Raw genomic sequence first — 24,815 nt, 5'->3', positions numbered from 1 at the left:
TTTCCAAGTCAATATTATCAATGTCCGGTTAAATGTTCACTTACTTGACCAAACCCATTTAAGTGATCAATAGATGACCGGATGAGTTCCTACTGAGCAGTTATCATGAACAACAATCAGTGTATATCACTTTTCACCATGATATCCGTTTGCAACTCCACCTTTTAAATCTCAATATCTTGAAACAATTTCAATACATTATCATCATTTCCCCATAATGATAACATGTCAAAACAATTGTGCAATTAAACTCTCCACCCTCTCTAATCAAGTCTCATCATCTTAATCATAATTAAATTGACCAATTGATAAACTTAATTCATGTTGATCAGTTTTTTTCATTCTCAATGAAATTAAAAACCCTCCAAGTATCATGGTGAGTTTGAGGCTTCCACCCTGGTGAAAATCAGAGAGGAAACATCACTCCTCTCTCCCACCCACCCACTATTATGATGATGGTGATGGTGATGATGATTATTGATGCAATCATGATGATGATCAACAATTTAAATCCATATTTCCTAAGCTTCCTCATAATTTATACCAACAATCAAGAGCCATTGACTTTCATCACGGAATAAATTTCAAGTTTCAAATCTATGTCAACATAGGATTTAAATTGATTATCTTTCTAATCATCAATCAAACAATTTAAGACCTTTAATATTATCGGAATTAAATTTGATCAATTAATTGTATGAAAAATGATGAACCCGCCACTAATCAGCTAATTGCTACCAATTAATGTGTCCAGAAAAAGTGTAATAAAAAAACAATCAATTTAATCAACCTCACGCAATCAAGATTAATAATAATTTCTTGTTGTCTTTCACAACAATTAACATGAACCATAATTTAAGATTCAATACCAATTCAACAGTTAAACAATTAAATTGATTTCTCATTAATCTATTCACTCATTTTGATTGCTTTCTAACAACTGATTGTTAAATATATACAATAATAGTTACGAAAGCCAAAATTTACAACAATCAATAGTTTATTTAAATTGTAAATTAGCTACAATCAAATTGAAACTTTATCGAGGTAAAAGAAAAGGTTAAAAAAAGTTGATTCAACTCAAACAGTTTAAGCTAATTGAGACAATCAAATGTTCAATCAACTCATTGAGAAGATGATTAACTAATTATTGAATCAAAAAGCATGAAAAATTAACCTAAGAGTCGAACCACAATTAATTAGATCAAAGAGAAAAAAAATTTCGAAGTTTTTTTGATAAATTAACTTTTGATTAAGTGATTCACATTTAAGTAATTAATTAATTGTTTGTTAACAGCTTTCAAGATAATCAAATGATGATGAAGGTGAAAAGGATGAGGAAGACAAGAAGATGTCTTTTCATCCTCATCCTTAGTTAGTTTAAGATCTGATCTTCTTTCAACAACTCATTACCAAACTCTCTCTCTCTCTCTCATCATCTTATCATCCTCATCTTTATCTTCCTCATCATCCCAAGCACTGTAATTAACACAAACATTACCTGTCCCAACATCATCTTAATCCTTATCTATTCAAACTTGTTTCATGTTGATGTTTTTTCACTGGTTTGATTAATTTTACTTAAATATAAGACTTTTAATCCCCAACTAATCAAACACTAATTCACACCGATAATCATGATTAATTGTCTAATTACATATCGAATTGTCAAAAGAATCAAAAGTGATTAGTGTATCACAATTTAATCTCAATTCAATTTTCTCTCCTTCAATTAGGTTGCATCTCTTTTTTTTCAAATCATCAACATGATTTTATACATTTGATTGTTGTTGTTTTTGTGTAATTATGAGATAACAATGAAATGATAACCTTGATAATGATGATGATTAATTAACTTTTTTCTTGATTAACTTTATCAAACCAGTTGACCATTGGTCAAATTGTTAAATTATCATTCATTATTTAACTTATCATGATAATGATTAACAATGTCCGCCCAACAATCTTGATTTGCCTTTTGTTTCAAGGTTAATTGTTTGTTAATATAATTTATTATTCAATGAATTTAAAAAAAAATATGAAAACAAAATTAAATCATAAATTCAACATTAACTTAAATCTCAATCAACTAATCATCAATCATGTTACAATATATTAACTAAATTGTTAATTTGTTTCTGTTCCTGATTTGATATTTTGTTCAATATCAAAAAGGGTTCAGTTAATTGATTGTCTTTGATCAAATTTAATTGTCACAGTTAATCAAGTTTTTTATCATTCAAATGGTTGACCAATTAAAATGATGATCAATTGTCAATTTTATCCAAACTATTAACATAATGATAAATTAATCAATTGATTGTTGATGGTTTATTGAAGATGGCAATTTGACAGAATCGGACGAGATGATGATTAAGATGAGTGGGTGGAGGAAGAGGAGGAGGAGGAAATGATGATGATGAGAAGAAAAATGATTGATACAAGAAGAAGATGAAAATCGATATTCATGGGAAGGAGAAGAAGTCAATTGATTATCTATCGACTGAAGAGACTCAGAATGAACCCTGAAAATTGACATTCCAAAGGATACAAGATGAAGATGATGAGGATGATAAGATGACCAAGATGATGAGGATGCTTCAAGATTATCCAGAGTGGGCGATAAGTGGGCTGAGGTTAAATTACTGAATCAAGTTAAGGGATACCCTTAATTTAGTTAACAATTCAAGGCAAACCTTATTTGTATTGTGTGTTGATGATAATTTAATCTCTCTCACCATATCCAATCCTTAACTTTTGATGGTCAAGTGGCTACTTTACTCTTTCAGTATCACCAATTCATCATCATGACAATCAAGGTTTTTCTTGATTCCATGATAATGAATGAGGTGTTTACGTTGTAATTGAAATTGTTGCTACTAAATTGTCATGATAAATAAAAAGTTTGCCGATTCTAATCAATTCTCAGATGTAAACTAACCTGTGATTACTTTTAATCATCATTCTGATTCAGTTTCACTGTTTTCTCATTTGGTCATCATCATGTTTACTTTCATCTTACCTTATTTGTCTTATTGGTCACTCAAGGGAATCCTTCATTGCCTTTTTAACTTTAATCAAGAGTAATACTAACAAAAGATTAGTTGATGATGAGGATGAGGATGAGGATGATATCCGATGAATCTTATGAACAAAGAGAAGGCAAAGAAAATATTAACCTAGAGGGGTCACTTGGAATGGTCACTTTTATATGAATTTACTGGTATTGAGGAATAAGCTACTTGAGAGTTTCTATTTTTCCGATTCATTGGTCAAGCAAAAGGAGCAAAGGGTCAACCTAACATAACATTCTTTTTCCTTGAGGCTTCTATCATCTTTTATCTTCTTCATCTTCATTTCAACCTCTTCTCCATGTAATGGACACTTCATCAAGAGAACATTTTCCTTTTTATTTACTCTTCTTCCTCTTATCCCACCGGTGGATAACTAAGAATGACCACCGAGGAAAAAAGGGAAAATTCTTGTAAATAATCCAACAAGGAATCGAGTTAATTAGTTGATGTTCATCTTGTTTACTTCGCAACGGTTGTAAATAGTAGAGAGATATTTATCCATTTAGATGGACAATCTATGGGGATTTAATGGAAATCGAAACCCACAAACCCGTCAACCTTATAATCTTCATCATCATCATCATTCTTTATCTTTATCAACCTAATCATCATCATTATCATCATCACTATATAACAATTAAGATGCTTTCTTAACATCCATATAATCACAATAACATTTTCATTGATTACAAATGCATTTCAATCATTAATTGTTTTCCTTTTCTTTTCAATACATGTATTAACCATAATGTTTATCTACATGGTTTAAATTACAGTGATTATCATGATTGTTCACATTTAAATTAAATTGCATTAACAGTTTAACTGCAATTTAAAAGGTTTGACAGTTTCCATTTAATTTTCTGTTTGCAAAGTTGTTGAAACTTGTTCATTGTTAACAAAAAACTTGAAACTCATTCAAACTAATTGATTGATATCATCATTGAAGCCAAATCGTGATTAAAAGTGACATCAGACATTGAGATTATACTGACACAATATAAACAATTATCATCATCTGATGATAATCATATTACTCATATAATCACAATTTGGGACAGGGTGGATGGGTGGAGATACTTGGGCGTTGTTATATCACTTTCGAAGTGGTAAAGAGGGAAAAAAGTTCATTGAAAAGACTCAATTGAATTATGATAATCATGGTGATCATGATCGTCTAAAAGGTTCATTGAGATTCATGATTATCAATATTAGTTAGAGTTAAATTTGATCTGTGATTGAATTTTTATCATGAAAACTAATATTTTTTTTGACTTTCTCAAGGTTGACATCCCATTGAGATGGTGTCAATGGATAACCATGAGAAAATTAACAAACTAAACTAAGAATCAAGGATAACAATCAATTCTGATTAATCTATTTCCATGAAAACTTAATCATAACAATAACAATCAACTTAGAATTTTCGACAGTCTTAGCAACTAATATAAGCATAAAGATCACAAAAAGATAGGCACAAATATAAAACGAGAAAAAAATTCTTCCAAGAGAATAAGAAGAAAAAAGTTCTAAAGATAAATTATTCGAGTTTGTCCCATTTTAAAGCCGAAAATGAACCTTATAATTATACGTCTTTTGGTCTCACAGTGGAAGTCGAATGTTGAAACAAATTATCTCGCCGTTCTAACGTTGTAAGTGATTTCCCTCTCTCGTTGTTTTCCTTCATGAATACACATTGAAACACGAGAAAAGGCCAAGGCTAACTGATCGTTTTTAAGTTAATCGTCAAAGCAGCAACAACAATCAACTACAAGCCAATAACAACATGAAAACAATGATAATAACAAGCAAAAAGCAACTAATATTTTCTGCTGATGTTTCAAGGTAAAATAGTCAAACTAGAAGCACAATTGATTATGGATAACAATTAAACTAACCTTGTTTAGTTGATAGTCTATTTTAACTCCATCTATTCATCTGTCACTCCCTATTTTCCTCTCTCTCTCTCTCTCTCCTACTCCCCCTTATCATCTTCCTCTGTCTATTTTATCTTCCTCATCTTCTTGTCGACATTCGTCTCGCACCATTGAAACCTTTACCTTTACCTGGTTATCATAGTTAATCATTATCATCATTATTAATATCATTAAACCCTTGATTATTGGTGGTTACCTTTACTTTTATTCAATTGTTATTAAATTGTGCGTTTATTTTATTATCACTAATCAAGTAATTAGTAGTTGTAGTTGTTTCTGGGTTTAGAGGTAAAACAATAATCACAATCAATTTTGATTGTTGTTCATTTTTTTTGCATTAAACTTTTCATTGGTATTTGTTGATGTTTGTTACTCTTTATGCAACTTAAATTGTTTATTGTGATCAATTGATTGTTTTTCTTGTTATTTGACAAGTTTATCAGTTGATTGTTGATTCACAAGTCGATTTCAAGTTGATTCTTTGTTGCATTTTTACATCTTTTTCAATTGTCTTTCTAATGTCTCTTTTTCCATCTTTCTTTATCATTCTTTTCCTTCCTGAACGATGATGATGATCATCATCATGTGAATGGTGGCAATAGGAAAAGAGTTACATCTCTCATCTTTACTATTTCCGTTTTTATTTGCCTTTTATCCTTTTTTTTGAGATAACAATAAACCCAATTGATGTGTGATTGTTGTGCTTAATTTAGTTCGTGAAAACTGTTCAAAGGCCATTGTCGAAAGATGGAAAATGTGAAAAAAGTTTTCTCTTCGTCTTGTTTACATAAGATTTTCAATGTAAACAATTTACAGAGAGTGAGGACAGAGACAAACCAGAGATAATACAATCTAAACAATCCGAGGATGACGATAACGAGGATGATGAAGATAAAGACGAGATTCAGATTGATGAGTGAAAACAGAATACAAATTGCAAGAGAAATGATAAAATTTGATTGTTATTTTAAGCACTTGAACCCTTTCACAGTCGCAATTGTTTACCTAAGTGTAATTGCGGTTGAATAACTAACAATTAAGAATTGAAAATCGTTGATCACGAAGAGAGATGAACAATATTTCATATTTCATTCCTTAAGAATTCCATTTTCATTGATCTCATGGAAACAATTTCATTGTGACAAAAATTCTGCAAGTAAAAAATCTTGCAATTTGCATATTTAATATTCAAAGAAATGAATTAGCGTAAAATGAACAAAACAGAATCTGAATACCACCCCACCATTGGTGTTACTATCTGTTAGCAAGATTGTTGTTTGTTGTTCATTTGAACAACAACAACATGAGAACATATTTGCTGGCGATGGTTGATCGCTTTTTCATAGAGCTTAATGAATTTTTGCTTCATTAAAGTTTATGGTCCGTGAATTTTTTTGCATCTCTTACCCAGAAGAAGAGAGTGTGAGTGAGTGGATGATAATGATGGAGAGAGAGAAGAAAAAACGAAAAGGAGTAAACAAGAGAAATGCCATCAACCCAAAAACATCAACAGAAAATGATGAGGATGGAGATTAGAAAAAAATATTTGATCAAAGAGTGAAAATGAGAAGAGGTAACAAAAGGCTTAACCCTCGGGAAATTGAATCTCCCCTGGGTGAGGGTTTAGTCCCATTTAAGGTCCTAACCCGAAGTATATTAATAATCATCATAATAGTAAATTCAGTTAATTCACCCAACCCCTTAGCATCCTCATCTTTTTTCATTATTCATCCTTTCATCTTTCTCCTCCTCATCTTCACCCTTTCAACTGTTCTCATTGTGTTTCCTGTTGACTTTTTTTCAAAGAGGAACAAGAAAAAAACTTCTTGATTATTGTTACACTTTCACTTCATATCTTTTCCTCTTCCTCCTGCTCATCATCATCATCACCAACCTCCCACTTCTCATTCATTTATCCACCTTCAACCTTTGGCTTCTTCTCATCATCTCTCATCATCTGAAAGAATTTTTTATATTCTTTCTTTTCACCAACGGAATTTCAACTCATCTTCTTCTTCCTCCTTATCCACCCTCACCCTAGAATCTCACCCTCCCTCTCCACCTCCAATCTAAGTTACATTGTTACCTAATACATTCGAGTGAATTTTTTTCCACTCAGTAACATAAAAAAATTTTCGAAACTTTTTTTTCTATTCTTATTGTTTATCTAACAATCAACAGCAATCAACTTTGACTCTTTCCAATTACAGTTAACCTTCATTCAGAACTTTTTTTCCTATGCTCATTGTAATATTATCATTGTGATTCCTTAAGATGATCATGGATCAGTGAAAGTCACATAATCATCTAATGATCCCTGAGTCTGAATGAATTAAGAATCAGCAATCAGACAATTTACAATCAATGTTAATCCAGTGATATTAATGGCTCATCATCAATGATAATCAACATTGAAAGAGTCAAAAGAACATAAAATTTACAGTAAAAAAACAGGTTACACTTCATTAAACCCTCTCATCTTTTTTGCTGAGTTTTTTTCTCATTGCAAACTTTTTTTTACACAATTGCAAAGGTAATTTGAATTGCAATAGGTTAATCAATTATCATTAGTAAATTTAATTAACCGAATACAAGAGTTTCCATGTGAATTAATAATGATAATGCAAAAGCACAAACTTTGCAGTACAAGAGGTTACTGATTATCATCAGCATCATTATTGTTGATGATAAAATCAATTGTTAATGATATTACCAATTGATTGTAGATATTGATATGATTGATTGGAGAGAAGGAGAAAAGTTGATTACTATGAATTAATTTTAATCATCAACCGTCGTTATTTCCGGTGTGAATTGATTCCAAGTGAATATATTATCACGTTAGAACGATGAACAAGTGGAAAAATTGAAACTCATGGTTATTCAGTTTCCATTGATAACTGTTGACTCGATGAAATGTGATAATATGTGAATGAATTTTTTTACAATCTGAGAAAGATGATGATGATGATGAGAGAGAGAGAGAGTAAAAAATAGCATCATCATTGGACAGGTAGCAATGAATCTGTGTGAATCTATGGTGAGGATAATCGAGAATCGGGAATTGATTATTCCTTCATCTTCAATGTCTCCCAAAAAGGTTAATCATCATTTCGTATCATGATGATAAATCACAAGATATAAATTGTACATGAGAAATAAAAAGTAATCTTAATCCATTGGATTAAAGTTAATCTCAATATGTAAGGTGTTTAAAATCAACAAGATTAATGGAAAAGATGATTCCAAGTTAATTTAAATTGAAAAAAAAGGTTGCAAGTAATTTGATTAGGGATAAATTCACTGATATTAATCATTGCAATTCCCAATTTAACTGTAAGACAATTTAAACCTTTGATCTTTAATCTAACCTTTAAATTAGAAGAGGTTAATTTTGTATTATTGTAATTGTGAGCTCGGCAACAATCAGTAAGCAATAGTACACCGAGTGGGTTTTGCCTTCTTCCACCGGTGGGTGAAAATTGAAGGTGAAAAAAAAGTGAAATGAAGTCAAACTTTTGGGAATTAACGATTAGCTTAATTGTAATAGTTACATTGGTGTGGAAACGTATTAATATAATTTACTATGAATTTAATGAGACGAAATGTAAGAATGAAATTGAAAAAAAAATTCGAAGAAAAATTTTTTTCTCACATTTCAAATAACTCTTACCATTGACTAAATTGTTTGGATGTAGAAAAAAGTTGATTAGTTAACTAACTACCGAACCAATCAAACGTATTTGATGATTAGTGTGTTGATTGTTGTACAAAGGTTAATAGTTAGTGAGATATATTCAGTAATAATAATTGTATTAGTTAACCTTTTGCAAAATTGGTTAAAGAGGAAAACAAATTGCAAACAATTAGTTTAATTTCGCAAACTTTGTTTTTCTTGTTTATGTTGATTGTTTGCAAGAAAATAATAAGTTGAGAAAAAAAATTTATATCGAAAATTGTTAATATCTTTTTCTTGGATGATTGGGTTCTCACATGGGAGGAGGAGGATGAATGAGTTTTGGCAATAATATTGTCAGAGGATGAAGATGAGGTGAGAAAAAAAGTGATGATGATAAGTATTAAGAGAGAGAGAGAGAGAGAAAGAAAGAGATGAGGATGAAAAAAGTATTTGCATCATTTGAACATTAATCTGATTTGACTTTTTTTCTTCTCACTTTCATCTTCATCTATTTGCAACAGTCTCTGTTTCATGATGATGATGATGATCAGTTGCATGAGATGATAACATTACTAAATGATCCGAAAGCATCTCACCCACCCCAACCCTTTTAAACCTCTCTCTCTCCCTCCCTCTCTCACTCTCACTCACTCTTGCTCTATCCACCCACTGCCTCCATCCTCATCCTTTGGTATTAATGATTCCGATTACAAATTCAGTGATCGTATCATAATCATCATTGGAAATTAGCTTAACCCGTGCAAACACATTAAAACCAATTACCTTTGACTTTTTCCAACAATTTAATATGACATTTGATTATAATCATCTTACTCTACCTTAATCATCATCATCAGTTTTAATTTAATTGTTTGCATATTATTATCATTATTATTAATATGTATCAAGGTAATGTATCATCAATGGTTAATGGTAAATGTTTGAAAGTCTGTTTTTTGTTGAGGATAAAAAGTCATTTATCTGGTGAACAGTTTGTGAATATTTAAACTGAATTAACTAACAATTTATTTACATTAAATAATCACAAAAACAACACCAACAATTTAAAATGATTAAATTCAATCTGACAGTCAGTTCGGGTTAATCAACGTTAATCAGAAACCATTATAATGATTAAAGTGATTATACCTTGAGAAAACAAAACACTTTTCTTATCATATTTGCAACTTTAATGATTAAACATCTTAAATTATATTAAGAAAATGATTATTATCATGATGACGATAAAATCTGAATTCTCAACTGATCTGATTCCAGTGGATAAATTAGATAAATCATCAAAATTAGTATAAAATGTAAACACACTCATAGAATATCAATAATTTGAAACATCTCATGAAATACCATGTGAATGATATTTAATATCAAATTCTGGTTCATTTATTGTTGAGGATAAATTGTATCTTCTCTCAGTTGATTACCATTAACAAGATGAGAAAGTGTAAAATGATGATTAAGAATAACATCATCATCATCTTCCCTCATCTTCCTCCTTCTTATCCTCCCTCTTTCCATCATAATCATCATCATTATCATCAATAAGTTTTACCTCTGTTTTTACAATCGTACAATAGTTTGATATGCAAAAAAGGATGATAATGATGATGAGAAACTAAAGATGAAGATGAAGATGATGATGATAAGAATCTGGTGCAATATATTTTTAGAAAAATTGACAAGATAAAGATCGGGTTATGTATTACATGGAAATGATGATAATCTCTTAATTCTGATCAACCTGAAGGGTAACAGCAGCTCTCCCATCACAATGAAATCGATAATCAGGAAACATTATCATTAAAAACGCTTCTTGTTTATGCGATAACTTTTATTTCCAACTTATTATTTACTCTCTTTTCTTTTTCCTAATTTCGAATAACAAAAAAATAACAACAATATCTTCCACTCTCTCTCTCTCTCCTGAGTCTTCATCATCTTGTGAAACTATACAGAATCTCTGATGATCTCCTATAAAAACCTCTGATGATGAAACTTGATTAAACTACAAGGAATTAGTTGACGGTCGAGAAACTTGATCAGTCTTAATTGTCGACTTGCAAACTTTTAATTGATGCAAACTTTCAGTTGATGATGATGAAGATTTAGATTGATAGATATTAATAGTAATTGATAATTTTATTTGTCTGATTGAAGACGAAAAGTCGGCAAAGATTATATTCAATTAACTAATCACCAAATAACATTGAATGACCAGGTAACTTTTATGATGATAAGTTTGTAACATTTTCGGACAAAATCGTGACGTTAGATTGTTTAATTGGATTTAAATTGTCAAGAATGTTGCTCTTAGCAATTAACAATCAACAGCAACAATCAAAAAGAAATGAAAAGAAATTGGTGAGAGAGACAGAGTGAGCAAGAAGGAGAGAGAAAGAGAGAGAGAGAGAGAGAGATGAAAAAAACTTTCCAAAAGTTTGATGCACTTTGTTCAACCAAACTCATTTTCAGGTAGATGAAAAAACTCACCATGAAAAAATTGGAATCATTTGAAACTCAATTGACAGGTAAAAGAGTGTTATTTTCGGGCACACTTTTCACACACAGTGAGAGAGTGAGAGTGAGAGGGAGAGAGAGAGAGTTGATAATGATGACAAGAAAAGAGAGAGAGAGCAAGATGAAGATAATGCCGACGTAAATGATTGTTGGGTATCTTTTATGTGAAAGGAAAAGCATTCATACTCTTACCTGTGAGGAATCATCATTATGAAACATAATGGCTTTTGGCAAAAACATTTAAACCAAAGGTAAGAAAAAGGAAAATGGTGTCAGCATCTTTTATCTTCATCATCATCAAGATTATCATCAGAAGCCTGTAGTTGTTGGTGTAGTAGCAACTTCAGGTTGATGGTCATTTGATGTGTATCTTTATGTTCATCTTATATCTTCATATGCAATTTACAGGGTAAATAATAGTAAAAGTGAAATAGTTTCAATGGGCGTTGGCCATTTACCTTAATTGTTTTCCCTCTTTTTATGTGCTACTTTTACCTGGATAAATGATAGTAAATTGATTTCCATTCAATGTCAATTGTCATTCATTTACTTGGATTCTTTCATTACTCTGAAGTTCTGAAAACTTTTTTTTTCATTTCACTTTCTACATTTACAAACTTTTATTTTCCATTGATTACTTTTCGTTGGTTTCGGTTACAATTTAATTTCTATCATGGGATTTGATTGTTGCAAATTCAAATTGATTTGTTTAAATTGATTATCACAATTTGCATTGGCGATATTTTTGTTTTTTTTTCTTATCAATTTCTATTCCAATGTTGATAATTGATTTGAGGATTTGATTGGATTAATCTAATCTTTATGTAAATCATATTAACCCATTTATTACTTCAGGTGAGATTTCATTTAATGGTTTACCAATTGTTAATCTGTTATTTTGTTTTTCTCTATCACCTTAATCCCGATTACAGTAAATTATACCCTTGAGTATGTTGATTGTGTTGAATTTAAGAGGCAAAGAGTTTGAATAAAGTTTAAATATTGATGAAAAATTAAATTCTCACTTTCTGATTGTTTAAATCACGACTTACATCTTAATCTTTGTCCCCTGAGATTAACCATTAATCCCTTTTTCCAGGATAAATATCAAAAGGTGTTAAAGCATTTGAATCTTTTACAAGCTTTATAATCAATTTACTAATCAAACAATCAAATGTTTTAACTTTGCAATTACATCTTTTACATTGACTGGTCATCATTAAATTGTCCATCATCATCATTTAAACGTTAGAAAACAATATCAACAGATCCAATCATCTGGTTCTTGAATTATCATCATCATAAATATGATGAGGATGGAGATGATGACTGTTTAATCAAGCTTGTCAAAAATGAGAGAGAGAGAGAGAGATGATCAAAAATGATTTAGAAATGATTGTCTGGTTTAATAATAACCTATGGAGGAAACAGGAACATCACTAAAATAGTAGTGACCATCATCTTTGGTCAATACAAAATAAAACCTTCAAGTCCCTCGAGTAATTATCCTCATCCTCATCAAAACCATCATCATTGATGTAGATTCATAAACACCTTTACAATTGATAACATTTTCACATGATTGTTTTTATCTAATATGTGTTGTCCATTGATTCCCGTGATGACGATTGACCTTTTGTAACATCAGTAATGTCCAGTTGTGATGCTGATGATTGTGATGATCAATTGTAAATGTCCATCGATATATCATTAAATTTTGTTTCTCTGTGTTGATGGTTAAATGATGATGATGATCATCATCATCTTTCAAATGTACATCATTTTTCATCGACATAAAAATGCCAAGATGACCATTACATTTACTATCTTCCTCTTATCGTTCACCTCCCACCTTTCAAAATAAAAAGGGGAAAAGGTAAATCATATGTTTACCTTTTCATATGATTGTTTCAGTGTCACGATTTTACATTAAAATAATTGAAAGTGAATCCGATTGTTTTTTGTGGTAAATTGTTTGCCAGTTAATTAAAATTAATGATTCAATTTTTTCCTCGTTTTGTTTAATTGTCATTATAAAAAGGCTTTGCTATTGAAACTTTTGACTGAAAAGACTTGAAACTGGATTAAAACCATGAACTTGGTGAAGATCATGATGCTTGATGATTATCTTGGGCTTTAATTTTTAATTGGATGAGACATTTTAACTTTAATCATTGTTAATCATTTCTCATGATTTTCGGTTAACCATTTTCACCTGAGAATACTCAATGAACAGAATAACCTGAACCTGAAACTTTTTTTATTCATGATAAGATGAATATCTTTTCATGAACAAATGTTGTATCTTTTGTAGTATTAATATCTAAACATAAATGAATATGTAAAAGAGGGAGGAAGTTGATGAAGATAAGGATGATGAAAATGATGAAAATGATGAAAATGATGAGATATTATAATATAGATCATATGGAATGAATAACTTTTAAGAATCTTTTTTTTCTTCCATGGGAAGATGATGATGAAGAAGAAGAAGAAGAAAAATCTAAGTGAAATAACTGAATTCACTTTCTCTCTCTCTCTGTGATCGTCTTGATACTCTAGTAGCTTTTACTGTTACAGATACATTTCATTTCGAGTGATGCTGAGAATCCATGATGAGAAAGGAGATGTTTTCATGGGGAAGAGAGCGAAAGAAACTGGAAGATGATGATAATGATGAAAATTGGTATCACTAAATAGGATATAACTCTCTCTCTCTCTCTCTTCTCATGATCAGTTTTGAGAATGGAAAACAGGAGAAGTTCATCTTCCATACTCTTCCCTGACTCTTTCGTCTTCTTCTTTCAGAACTTCTCAGAACTTTCTGTGAATTTGATTCGAAATTTTTTTCTCTCTTGTGATATTTTCCTCTGAACTTGCGCTCTCATGAGTATCACGTGACATATAATCTCAAGTCTTAGTCTTGATTCTGGTTCAGAATTTTAATCATTGATTGGATGAAACAGAAGATGACATGGCCTTTCATGGATTAGTAGGACATCCTCTTCCGTTTTTTCACTTACATCAAACTCTCTCCCCATCATTGATGCTATAGAGATGAAGAGCATCATCATCATCATTATCATTCCTCAGCTTATCACCAAGATGATCATGTTCATGATTAGGAAGAAGATGATCTTCAGGGAGGGAGAGTCACTCTCACTCTTTCTCACTTTATAGGATCAAATACAAAGAAAAATCTTGTGTCATTTTGTGGGCGTTTACCTTATCATCATCAGTTTTCATTGAGCAACATCATCATCATGTTCATCATCCTCATCATTAACTGTGATATTTAACTAACATTACGCAAGATAAACAAAAAAAAAGCTCAGCTGATCTGAAAGACAATTTAAAAGTTTCATCAACAATCAGGGAAGACAATTGTTAATTGTCTGTCGATTGTTACAATCAGACAATTTAATAATTGTACAATCAAAAGATCTGTCAATGTATTGATAAGATAATTGGTCAATACATTTTGCTTATTGGTTATTTCAATTTACTCAGTCAACTGCAGTTCAAGGTGAAAGTTAAGGTCAGATAATAAGATTAATGATTAAATAAATGATAATGATGATGGTTTTAAATCAGCATCATTATCATTTCCATCATCATAATGTTCATCATCCAGTTACCTGTCAAACAGTTGGGGCTGAGGCTCAATGTCTCGGTTTCAGAAAAAAATGGTTCCTCTACCTTTGTTGAGTCTTCTTTGTATTGTCCAGTTCAAGTGGTCATTAAATGTTAGCCTCTGTTTACCCACTTTTAACCATTCAAAGTCATTTTGTTTTTTTGTTTACTTTCACGTCATTTAAAGTGTATGATGATAAGAAAGGGAGAGAGAGAGAGAGAAAGTAAAAAAAGATGAGGATGAGAAATGGATGATGAATAAAGACAATTTCATATGAAACTTATGGTCACGATTGTTGAATGTTGACCATCGTTGTGTTGATATTATTCACCATCTTCCCTCCCACCTCCTCCTCTATCTTCACCCTCCCTCTTTCTTCATCTTAAATATAAAGAAAGTATCTTTTACCTCACTCTTTGTGTTTCTTTCTCATCATCATCTAAGAAAGTAAGAGAGAGAGAGAGAGAGAGATGATAATCATTTCTGGTCATCTACAATATCTAAGATAAGGTCAACGCCACTGTTGACTTAATGTTACCTTCACTTTCATCTGAGTTTCTCTCCACCTCCTCCATTTATCATCTTCATCTTAAGAAGACAATATTTGGAGAGAGAGAGAGAGAAAAAAAAATTCTATTATTTTCTAATATCATTTTCTTTGTCACTTATCTTCTTAGTCTTCTCACTCCCTCTTTAGGAAAATTAAACACTGTAACATCTTCAAGTTCTTTGTCATCATTATCATCATAATCATCATCATCCTCATCATTCAATCGTCTGTCTATCGTCATAATGACCTTTTTAAATGGTCAACAGGAATTCAATTGATGATGAGAAATGAATTTACCTTTCGTGAAGTTAATGATGATAACGATAATGATGATAATAGTAATTGAATTTTTTTTCTGTAACTTTTTTTTTCCACATGAAAATATCTTATTAAAATTGATCAGTTTTTTTTCCTACTATCAATTGATTGTTTCATCAGAACTCAATTGATTCATGTTGATCAATTCAATCAAATATTTTTTTATCGATTCATCAACAAACTGAATCATCAACTTGTTTACCAACTATTATTATCAATTGATATTTTTTTTCATTTCAAATTGAATCAGAATCAACAATCAATGAACCTTAATTATCACAATACCTTAATTGTGATCGGTCACAAGTAAATTGGATTGGATTAAGAGTGAGACTCCATTGAGAATTGATTACTGGATTAAAATGACAAAAGAGATTTTTGTTTCCATTAAAATCAACAATCAAAATTGATCAACGTTTAATCTTGTTAATCAATTGATTAATTTGACATATTGGACATGTTAATTAAGTTGATTGTTTCCTCAAGGTGTGATTGTGATAATATTTTCATCCTCGGCTTTTCCAACAATCAACTAATTGTAATCAAATGTCTCGTAGTCATGATTAACCAAACTAATTACAATTAACATGGTTACATTGTTGATTAATTTTACCTTTCATTTGACAAGATAAACTTATTTTCATGATTGCAATTATCAATATGATTACCACATTATGTTAATTGTGATGGTGTAATATGTTAATTGTTGTAAATTAATTTCATTTTAATATATAATTACTTTACCATTAATATTGTAATTATGATTAGGTTGATAATCATTATTATTTGATTGTGTGTGTCTATTGATTAGACTTGGAAAAGCAAATTAATCAAATCAAATTACAATCATATTAATAGGGATGAAAAATGGAAACAATTTGCTAAACAATTAAAAATGCAATTTAACAATCAACTCTGATTGTGATTAACTTGTGAATACTGAATTTGAATCATTTGATTGTTACAATAATCAATGTCGATTTGCTAAAATGACAGGAAGAAGATGATAATTTTGATTGAAACATTTTCCATCAAAATCTACAGGAAATGGATATAAGATGTTACATAATAATCGGAAAGATGATGATCAAGATAATGATGATCACGAAAGTCTCAAGGTGCTGATGATGAGATAAGATGATAAAGGATGCAGATGGATGATGATGATGATGAGAAAAGGGAGGGAATAGAGAAAAGTAAATTACATTCGGCTGACAATTGTTTCTTCATAAAGGAAACTACATCGTGATTCAATATAACTGCAGGAGAAATGAATGATTCCAAGGTAATCCAGAATTGAATTGATTCCAAAGGCAATAAAAGGTGTAATTTAAATTGCAAAAGTCACTCATTTCCATGAGCATCTATTTCAAATCTATTTATCATCTTATCTTCATCAAAAAGAGCGAGAGAGAAATATATTCATCATCATCATCACAGTAAAGACAAGAGATGATTAAGCAGCAATCAACAACAATTTGTTTTCTAAGATAATTATAAGCAATGGTTTGGATGAGGATGAGGATGAGGATGAGGAGGAGCTGGATGAGGATGTAAAAGTTACATCATCTTCTAGGATGACAAAATGGTCAATCATTTGAATGGACACACTTCAAAGAGAGAGAGAGAGAGAGAGAGAGAGAGAGTAACTTGTTTTTGTTTACAACAAATTCATCTCGATGAGAGTTGATCATGAAAAAGATGATGACTTGGAATTGAAAAGATGACAAAGAAAAGGTAAAGATGATGATGGAAGGTTTTACCTGAATTGAATAGCCCAAGGCTATCAACATTTATTCATAGTTTCCAAATTTAAGATAGCTTATCATTCACTATTTTTTCACTAATATTATATCAATTTCAATGTCGGGTTGGTGTTTAAATTGGTTTACAATTGTAACTTTGAAAAGGCATCAACCATTATCATCATCATCTTGTTTCTTCAATTATCATCTTCTCATCATCATCTTATCGGGTGTCACTAGAGCCTTGTCGTTGATATTATACCTCAAAAAGCCGTCTCAAAGTTTCAACCTCCTCACGATTTGATTCTAATGATATTATACCTTGGATGATTTTCCTTTCATTTCTTATGCTTCTTAACTTCAATTTTCATCATCAGGTAATAATAATAATCATCGTCATCATCTTTACATTTTTCCATCATGAACTATCATCATCATCTATTCATCTATCACTATCATTTCAATCAGAGTTTTGTCCTTGTGATGTCTCTCGCTCTCTCAGAGAGAGAATTATAATTTTCCAATAGATGATGAAGAAGAAAAAAAATGAGAGAGAGAAAATTGTGAAAGAAATTTGATTGAAGAGAAACCAGAATACAATATGAGACTGACCAATAGATTGAGGGGAAAGGAGAATGATTGACCAGTACTATCAATTGATTATCATCCGCATCATTTTCTAAAATGAAATCAAATCAAGATGGAAAAGTCAACATGATGATGAAAAAAAGTCTTTGTCAAAACTTTGTTACTCTTAACTTTTTCCTCTTCCATTTTTATATATTGACTTTGTCACTTTCCAACTTATCATCTTCATCTTTCTTTTTCATCCTCATCTTCAAAGTCTCGTGTATATTGACCTTAACCACAGATACACACACACAAAAAGAGATCCTAATTGTTTACCAATAGCGTTTTCACAATGAAAGGCTTTCACTTCCTTTTTCATCCTCATCTTCAACCTTATCATCTTGTTCATCTTCTTCTTCTTTCTTATTCTTGTTGCTTGTTTACCTTACGATTAAGATGCGAAATAAATGGTTTGCATTGAAAATGCTGCAACGAAACAGGTAAATGGCACCCGAAGAGAAGAAAGAGAAAAAGAAAGAGATGAAAAGGTAAAAATAAAGGTAGAAAATGAAATGATAATAATAATTTTCAAGTGACTTTTATTCAGTGCTAATGTTACCTTGACAAGGTCAGGACTTGAATACACAGAGTGTCCATCAACAAAAGAGCGGGTATTATAATACCCGCTGGACTTGTTAATTTGATATCACCAGAACCTGCTGAGTATTATTATGCTATTGGTTAACTCTCACGTTGGCACATATTGTCTGTCTATTTGCTTTCGCATCAATCGGTGCTAATGTTTACCTTTAGAAGAAAAAAAAATTCTTTCTCTTTGAATTACTTGACCACAAGAAATGATTAACTTGATAATAATCAAGGTTATCCAATGTATTCGTATATGAGTATGAATATGTGGTTCGTTTGATTGTCTCAAGGATTTTCATCATAATGATGATGACATCAGCTAATAGCTTTGTGGTCAACACTGTTTGGGTCATCGACAATTAATCAAATTGTCAAAAAAAAAACGTTTCTTTCATTTGCTTAGCGATTTTCGTTTCTCTCAGATTGTTAATTGTCAACGAAAGTAAAGGAAACATTTGAACAAAAGTAAAATCAAAATTAAGCCTAACCCAATCTGATGGAAAAGTAATTAATTTATCATAATGTTCATTTATGTTGATTAGTATTCTTATGGTCAAGGTTGATTAGATTAAATCACAATTAATCCTGTAATCATGATCTTTTGTTAATTGTTGGATAAAAAAAGTTACTTGATCAGTAACAATTTACATACAACTTTCTGGTCAAGGATTTGTTTTCCCTCTCAGTCAACAAAAACTGTCCAGTAATTGATTAACTTGATTAAAGTTAGTGAAATAAAGGGATTAAGATTAAGCAAGATGATGATGATGATGATGATGATGAAAATAGCGGGAGGAGGGATAAGAGTGGGTGGTGATGAAGATGATAAATAACTTGAATTTGTTGTTACCTTGAGGCGATTTCATCATTACATTTATTATACTTTAATCATGATACGAATATAAGTTTTAACTCTTAATTGTAATAACATTTCATTCATTATCTTGATCATTTTTACTCATCTCTCATCTCTCATCATCAAATACTGTTTACTATTTTATTTATCATCATCATCTTAAATATCATCTATTCCCAAATGAGAAACAAAAAAGTCCAACCTGATCAAACAAGAAGTGAGATAAAAACTGCATCACTTTCATCATCTGAACCGAGAGCATCCTTCATCATCTTTAACAAGAATGTCTTAAAAAGATGATGATGATAATTTCAAGCATGATTTAAATTGTTTTAACAGCAAATTGGTTTTTGTTTTATGTGTTTAACAATTTACAGCGAACCAGCAATAAGCAAGTAAGCAATCAAGCAACCAAACAAAAACCATCAACTGCAAAAAAAGTACCAAAGGTTAGCAAAAGCCAATTGATGTTGTTGTTTCTGTTGATGATCATCATTATTAAGGTTTTTTTGTTGCTGTGGTGACGCATCTTATTGCTGGTAATTAACACAGAGTCTCAAGAAAATGATTGATGGTTTACTTTGCTCTTCTCTTAATTTTTTTCTCTTCTCTTGCAAATCTAATTCCTCATCACGTCTCCATCTTCATCTTCAACTTGATCTTCATCTATTTTTTTTCCATATAAAAATAACATTTCCAAACTATTTTGTGGCTCAGTTTCTGGTTGCTCGCTTATACGAGCCATCGAGTTGAATACATGAGAGGGATGAGGATGGAGAGAGAGAGGAGGTGGTGGTGGTTGATGACGATTATTATTTAAATGATGATGATGATGATGATGGAGAAGGTATTATCAATGTAGACTATAAAAGATGACATTTAGTTGGAGACATTGAGACGAGAGTTCGACAAAATTTTTCACTTTGACTGCCCGACGAAAAGAAAAAGAATCAATTCGAAATTGAACCGGAAAGAAAAGTAGGAGGGTCAGGGGTGGAAGAGAAGGAGGATGATAAGTTGTAGTATATTCGTAGTAATGGAGAGAGGGTGATAAAGGTAAGTGAGAGAGAGAGAGAGAGATAGTAAAGGTCGAAAGGTAAGGCATCCCCTTCGAAAATGAAGAAGAAAAAAGAAGAGAGAAAAAGAGAAAAGAAAAAAGTAGAACAATAGTTGATAAACTGTAATGGGTGGGGTAACATGGGTTTTAAAGGTATATTATTAACTAGAGATGCGAAGATAATAATAATGTGTATTACCTGGACAATGGTCATTGGTCATGCAGCAAGAGACATGGTAGAGTTCATTGAATAACAATAGAGGAGAAAACATGAGTTCCCCTTAAAGGTCAACTTTGTTACACTCAGCGGGAAATCACCTTCACTTTGGGCCAGGCTACAATTTTATAAACATTCGGGATCATCTTCATCTTTTTTCTTGACCATGATGATGATGATGATGATGAATCTCATCACCATCTTCTTGTCAGCTAATAATTGCATTCCTCATATTTGACACTCGTCCTTGGTCAAGCAGAGATTCATTTTCTTTACAAGAAAAAAATTGACTTCATCTTCATCTCTCTCTCTCTCATATTTTATCATATTCTGTCTTCTTCCTCATGCTCATCTTTTCGTTCTTGCTCCCTCCCTCTTCATCATGATTAGTATCAACAATTAGTTAATTTGATAAGGTCAATTAACTGTTAGTTTAATAATAACATTAAGTGAGTATGATGATTGTGGTTTTCACTGTGGGAAAATTTTGTCTTAATTTTTTTTTTTAATTCATCAACCAATTGAACAATTGATTCTTACAATAAAGTTAAATATGATTAGTTGATTGTGTCTCTTTTAGGTTGATTGTTTTTAACTTTTTAAATGAAACAATCAACTTATAACCTGATTTATGTTTACATAATCAATTAAATCTCATTGGTGATAAACATGAACAAACTTTTTGATAAATTGTTTATTTGATTAACTGTATTGTTGGTAAGTTAATCAACTAACAATTTAGATATTTGTTTTCATTTTCTGATTGTTGTTGCTGGATAAAAGTTACTGTTTACTTTGGCATCAAATTTCAACAATCAAAGTGTCACAATTAAAAAAATGATCATCATTTGGTTTACAATGATAACTTTAAAATAACATTGTTTATATTTGATTGTCATCCAAATGATTGTTGATCATTAACCATCATTAAATTAATATCTATCAAGTTAATCAATTGGTTGTGTTTATATTGTTAACAATTGATATCAGACTAATTTAATTTAATTTAATCAACTGAAACCATAACTGGATTAACTAACGGTAACAAATATATTTATTATTTGGTGACATGTTGATTGTTGATTAAATAGCCTGTAGGCAATTAATTGTTAATCAACGGTTAACAATCAACAAAACGAAAGGGAAAACACAATTTAATCAACAAATCTCACAAGCAATCAACATGATCATTACTTGATAATAATAATAATCTAAATCAAGTTGGTAAAACATTAAATTGATTGAAAATAATTTTTCAAATCAAACGTTGAGTTAACTGAGTAAATATTGATTCTTGTATTTTCATATCTTCCTGTAATCACACTTGATGATTATGATGATGATGATGATGATAAATATTGGGATGAGGATGAAAAGATGATCATAATATAAATAACAATGAAATTATCACTCGATGTCAAAGTGGAAAATGTAAATCAAATGTTATCATTAATAATGAGTAAACATTAAATTGCGACAATTTATCCCATTGTATTCACCACAATATGCTTCCTCCTTCCGCCTTCATCCACCCACCGCCTTAATACCCTTTCATACCCACTCTCCTCATCCTATTTATCATCCTCATCATATTATCAATTCAAAATCAGTTATTATCATTTTTAAACATAATTTCTGATAATGATTCTTGATCATCTAATGACCTTTACATGTGTTTCAATGGGTAGAACCAACTAATTGTAATGCTCAACAAGATGATGATGAAGATGAAGATGAAGATGATGATGATGATGATGGTGATAAAGATTGTCTCTTACATTTGAATGATCAATTAAAGTAATTACACTAATTTTTTTTCTTTACACAATATAATTTAATGTTATATTCCTGATACCTTTTTATATTACATTGAGTTTACAATAGCAATCAACTAATCAATTGATGAAGAAAAAGCTTCAATCTAATCATTATATAAGTCGTCAGCTTGAAAATGTAATCTAATGTAATTTGTGGTTTCTAATTGTGATCACAACAATTTCTGTCAATTGTAACCATAAAAACAAAATTACCTCGAAATTGGCCCACTTCATCTTCCACCTCCTCTTCATCATCATCATCATCGGTGGGTGTTAAATGTAATCCTTAACATTTTCTTCATCTTGTCTAATATACTTTTCTCATTCAATTGGCATCTTCCTACTCTTCCAATGGAATCGAGAAAAAAACAACTATTCAATTTAATCAATCTTCCGTGAAAATTTATTTGGCCTTTGCAACTTACAGCATCAGACAAATTTTCATCTCTCTCTCTCACTCACTCTCTGTGTTATTAGCTTGTCTCATCATCTCCATCCTCATCTTCATTGTTATTATTGGCATTATCAAAGACCCAAGGTAAAAAGGCTTTGCAATGATGACTTTTGGTGATGCTGTTTTATTGCATTGGTGTTGATTGTGTTCCAATTGAAATGCAATTGAAATTTTTTTACAAATTGTATTACATTTACCACCCCGGTCCACCCTCCACCTCCTCTTACTTGCCTTTGTGTACATTTCATCCTTGACAAGTAGACAAAAAAATACCTTGTTGACCTGGGTCATTAGTTAATAGATGGCGAGTGCGCCTCCCGAACGCTTGATCATCTTGCAAAGTGGATTCCTATTCAGAACTCAATCTACAGAGTGTTAGAATGTTATATTTTTCTGTATTTAGAAAATAAGATGAAGAAGAGAAGAAAAAATGTTCTATTCGAATTGATTATTATCATTATCATTACCTTGATGGTCATTTTTTTGTTTCTCCTAAGGAATCAAATATCGAGAGAAAAAGTTTTTCATCTCTTTTGAAAAGTTTAATCTTCCAGGGATTTGAACCCAATGTCCATCATGTAATTTCATTTGTTTCATCTTGTTATTATTTGAGGTTTTACTCTTATCCTGTTGGTGATTATTACTTAAACCTTAATCCACACAAGGATCTTGTTCAATCCAATTATCCATTGAGAGATTATCACTTTTTGTTATTGAAAGAGAGTAAAACTTGTAATCATAATGATGATATTGTTGTTATCAAATTACAAAGACTTTTACACCGATGGTTTAAAGTGTAAAATAGACTAGGAAATGGACTTTGCAATTAACTAACTAACCTTTTTACTCGTAACCTCAATTTGTCTTAAAATCATTAACCGTTGATTGTTGTTGATTGTAAATTGATGTTGTTCACAATTAACTTACTTGTCATTTGCAATTCCTGTGAAATTTATTACATTTACAATTGGTTTTTGCTCAGTTTCAACTTTCTGTTTTTAATTAACTTTTACCAATGTAATGATAATAATAAATACTAATTGTTGTTTATTTAATGTTTAACTTTTATTAGCTTTGGACAAACTTGGATCAATAAACAACACTGAAGATGAGGCCATTTTAACGGTCGATATAGCGATTAACACGGCATTTGACATTACATCGTTAGTCTTGTTTGGTACTACAGCACTTCCGGTACGATTAAAGATACTCTTGGATAAAATGTTCAGCAGTTTATCACCTAAAGATATAATCAGAATCCTCACATCATTTGGCTGGTCCTATGAAGATTATAATCGAGCCTACAAACTTGAGGTAAGCTAATTAATTACTCTTGAAAGTAACGATGTTTATGTTTATCCATTTGTTGAGATAAACATCATCATGTTAATTGTGTTGATGATTCTGATGACGAGATCATGATTAACATCATGTAAACTCCCCTGTGACTCTGTGTATGTCTAATTGTTGAAACAAGATGATGTTTCCTTGGGTGGGATCACCAAGTCAGTGGGGACTTTTAATGGACTTGAGCCAAAGCTTTTTTCCCTTATCATTATCATCCTCATCATCACTGATTCTATTCACAGTTTATCATCAGTTCTAACTGTGTATCTAACTATTAGAACTTTTTCTTTCGAAAATGAATATTCTTTTTTTTTCTCTACAAATTCGAGCTCAAATTGATCTTATATAAACTGCTGACAACGGAACAATTTTTTTCA

General features: G+C 30.9%; 1 protein-coding gene across 1 annotated transcript in view; it reads left to right on the top strand.

The window, feature by feature from the left end:
* Positions 1–24,815, top strand: part of LOC128396373 (serine-rich adhesin for platelets-like) — a 62,114-nt gene that overhangs the window by 18,566 nt on the left and 18,733 nt on the right. The window contains 1 exon segment of the mRNA XM_053356940.1: positions 24,164–24,405. Coding sequence (XP_053212915.1) covers positions 24,164–24,405 — 242 coding nt within the window.

This window comes from Panonychus citri, unplaced genomic scaffold (assembly GCF_014898815.1).
Source record: "Panonychus citri isolate SS breed McGregor unplaced genomic scaffold, ASM1489881v1 Contig00144, whole genome shotgun sequence".
Lineage (NCBI taxonomy): Eukaryota > Metazoa > Arthropoda > Arachnida > Trombidiformes > Tetranychidae > Panonychus > Panonychus citri.
This window is presented reverse-complemented; position numbering and strand designations above follow the sequence as displayed.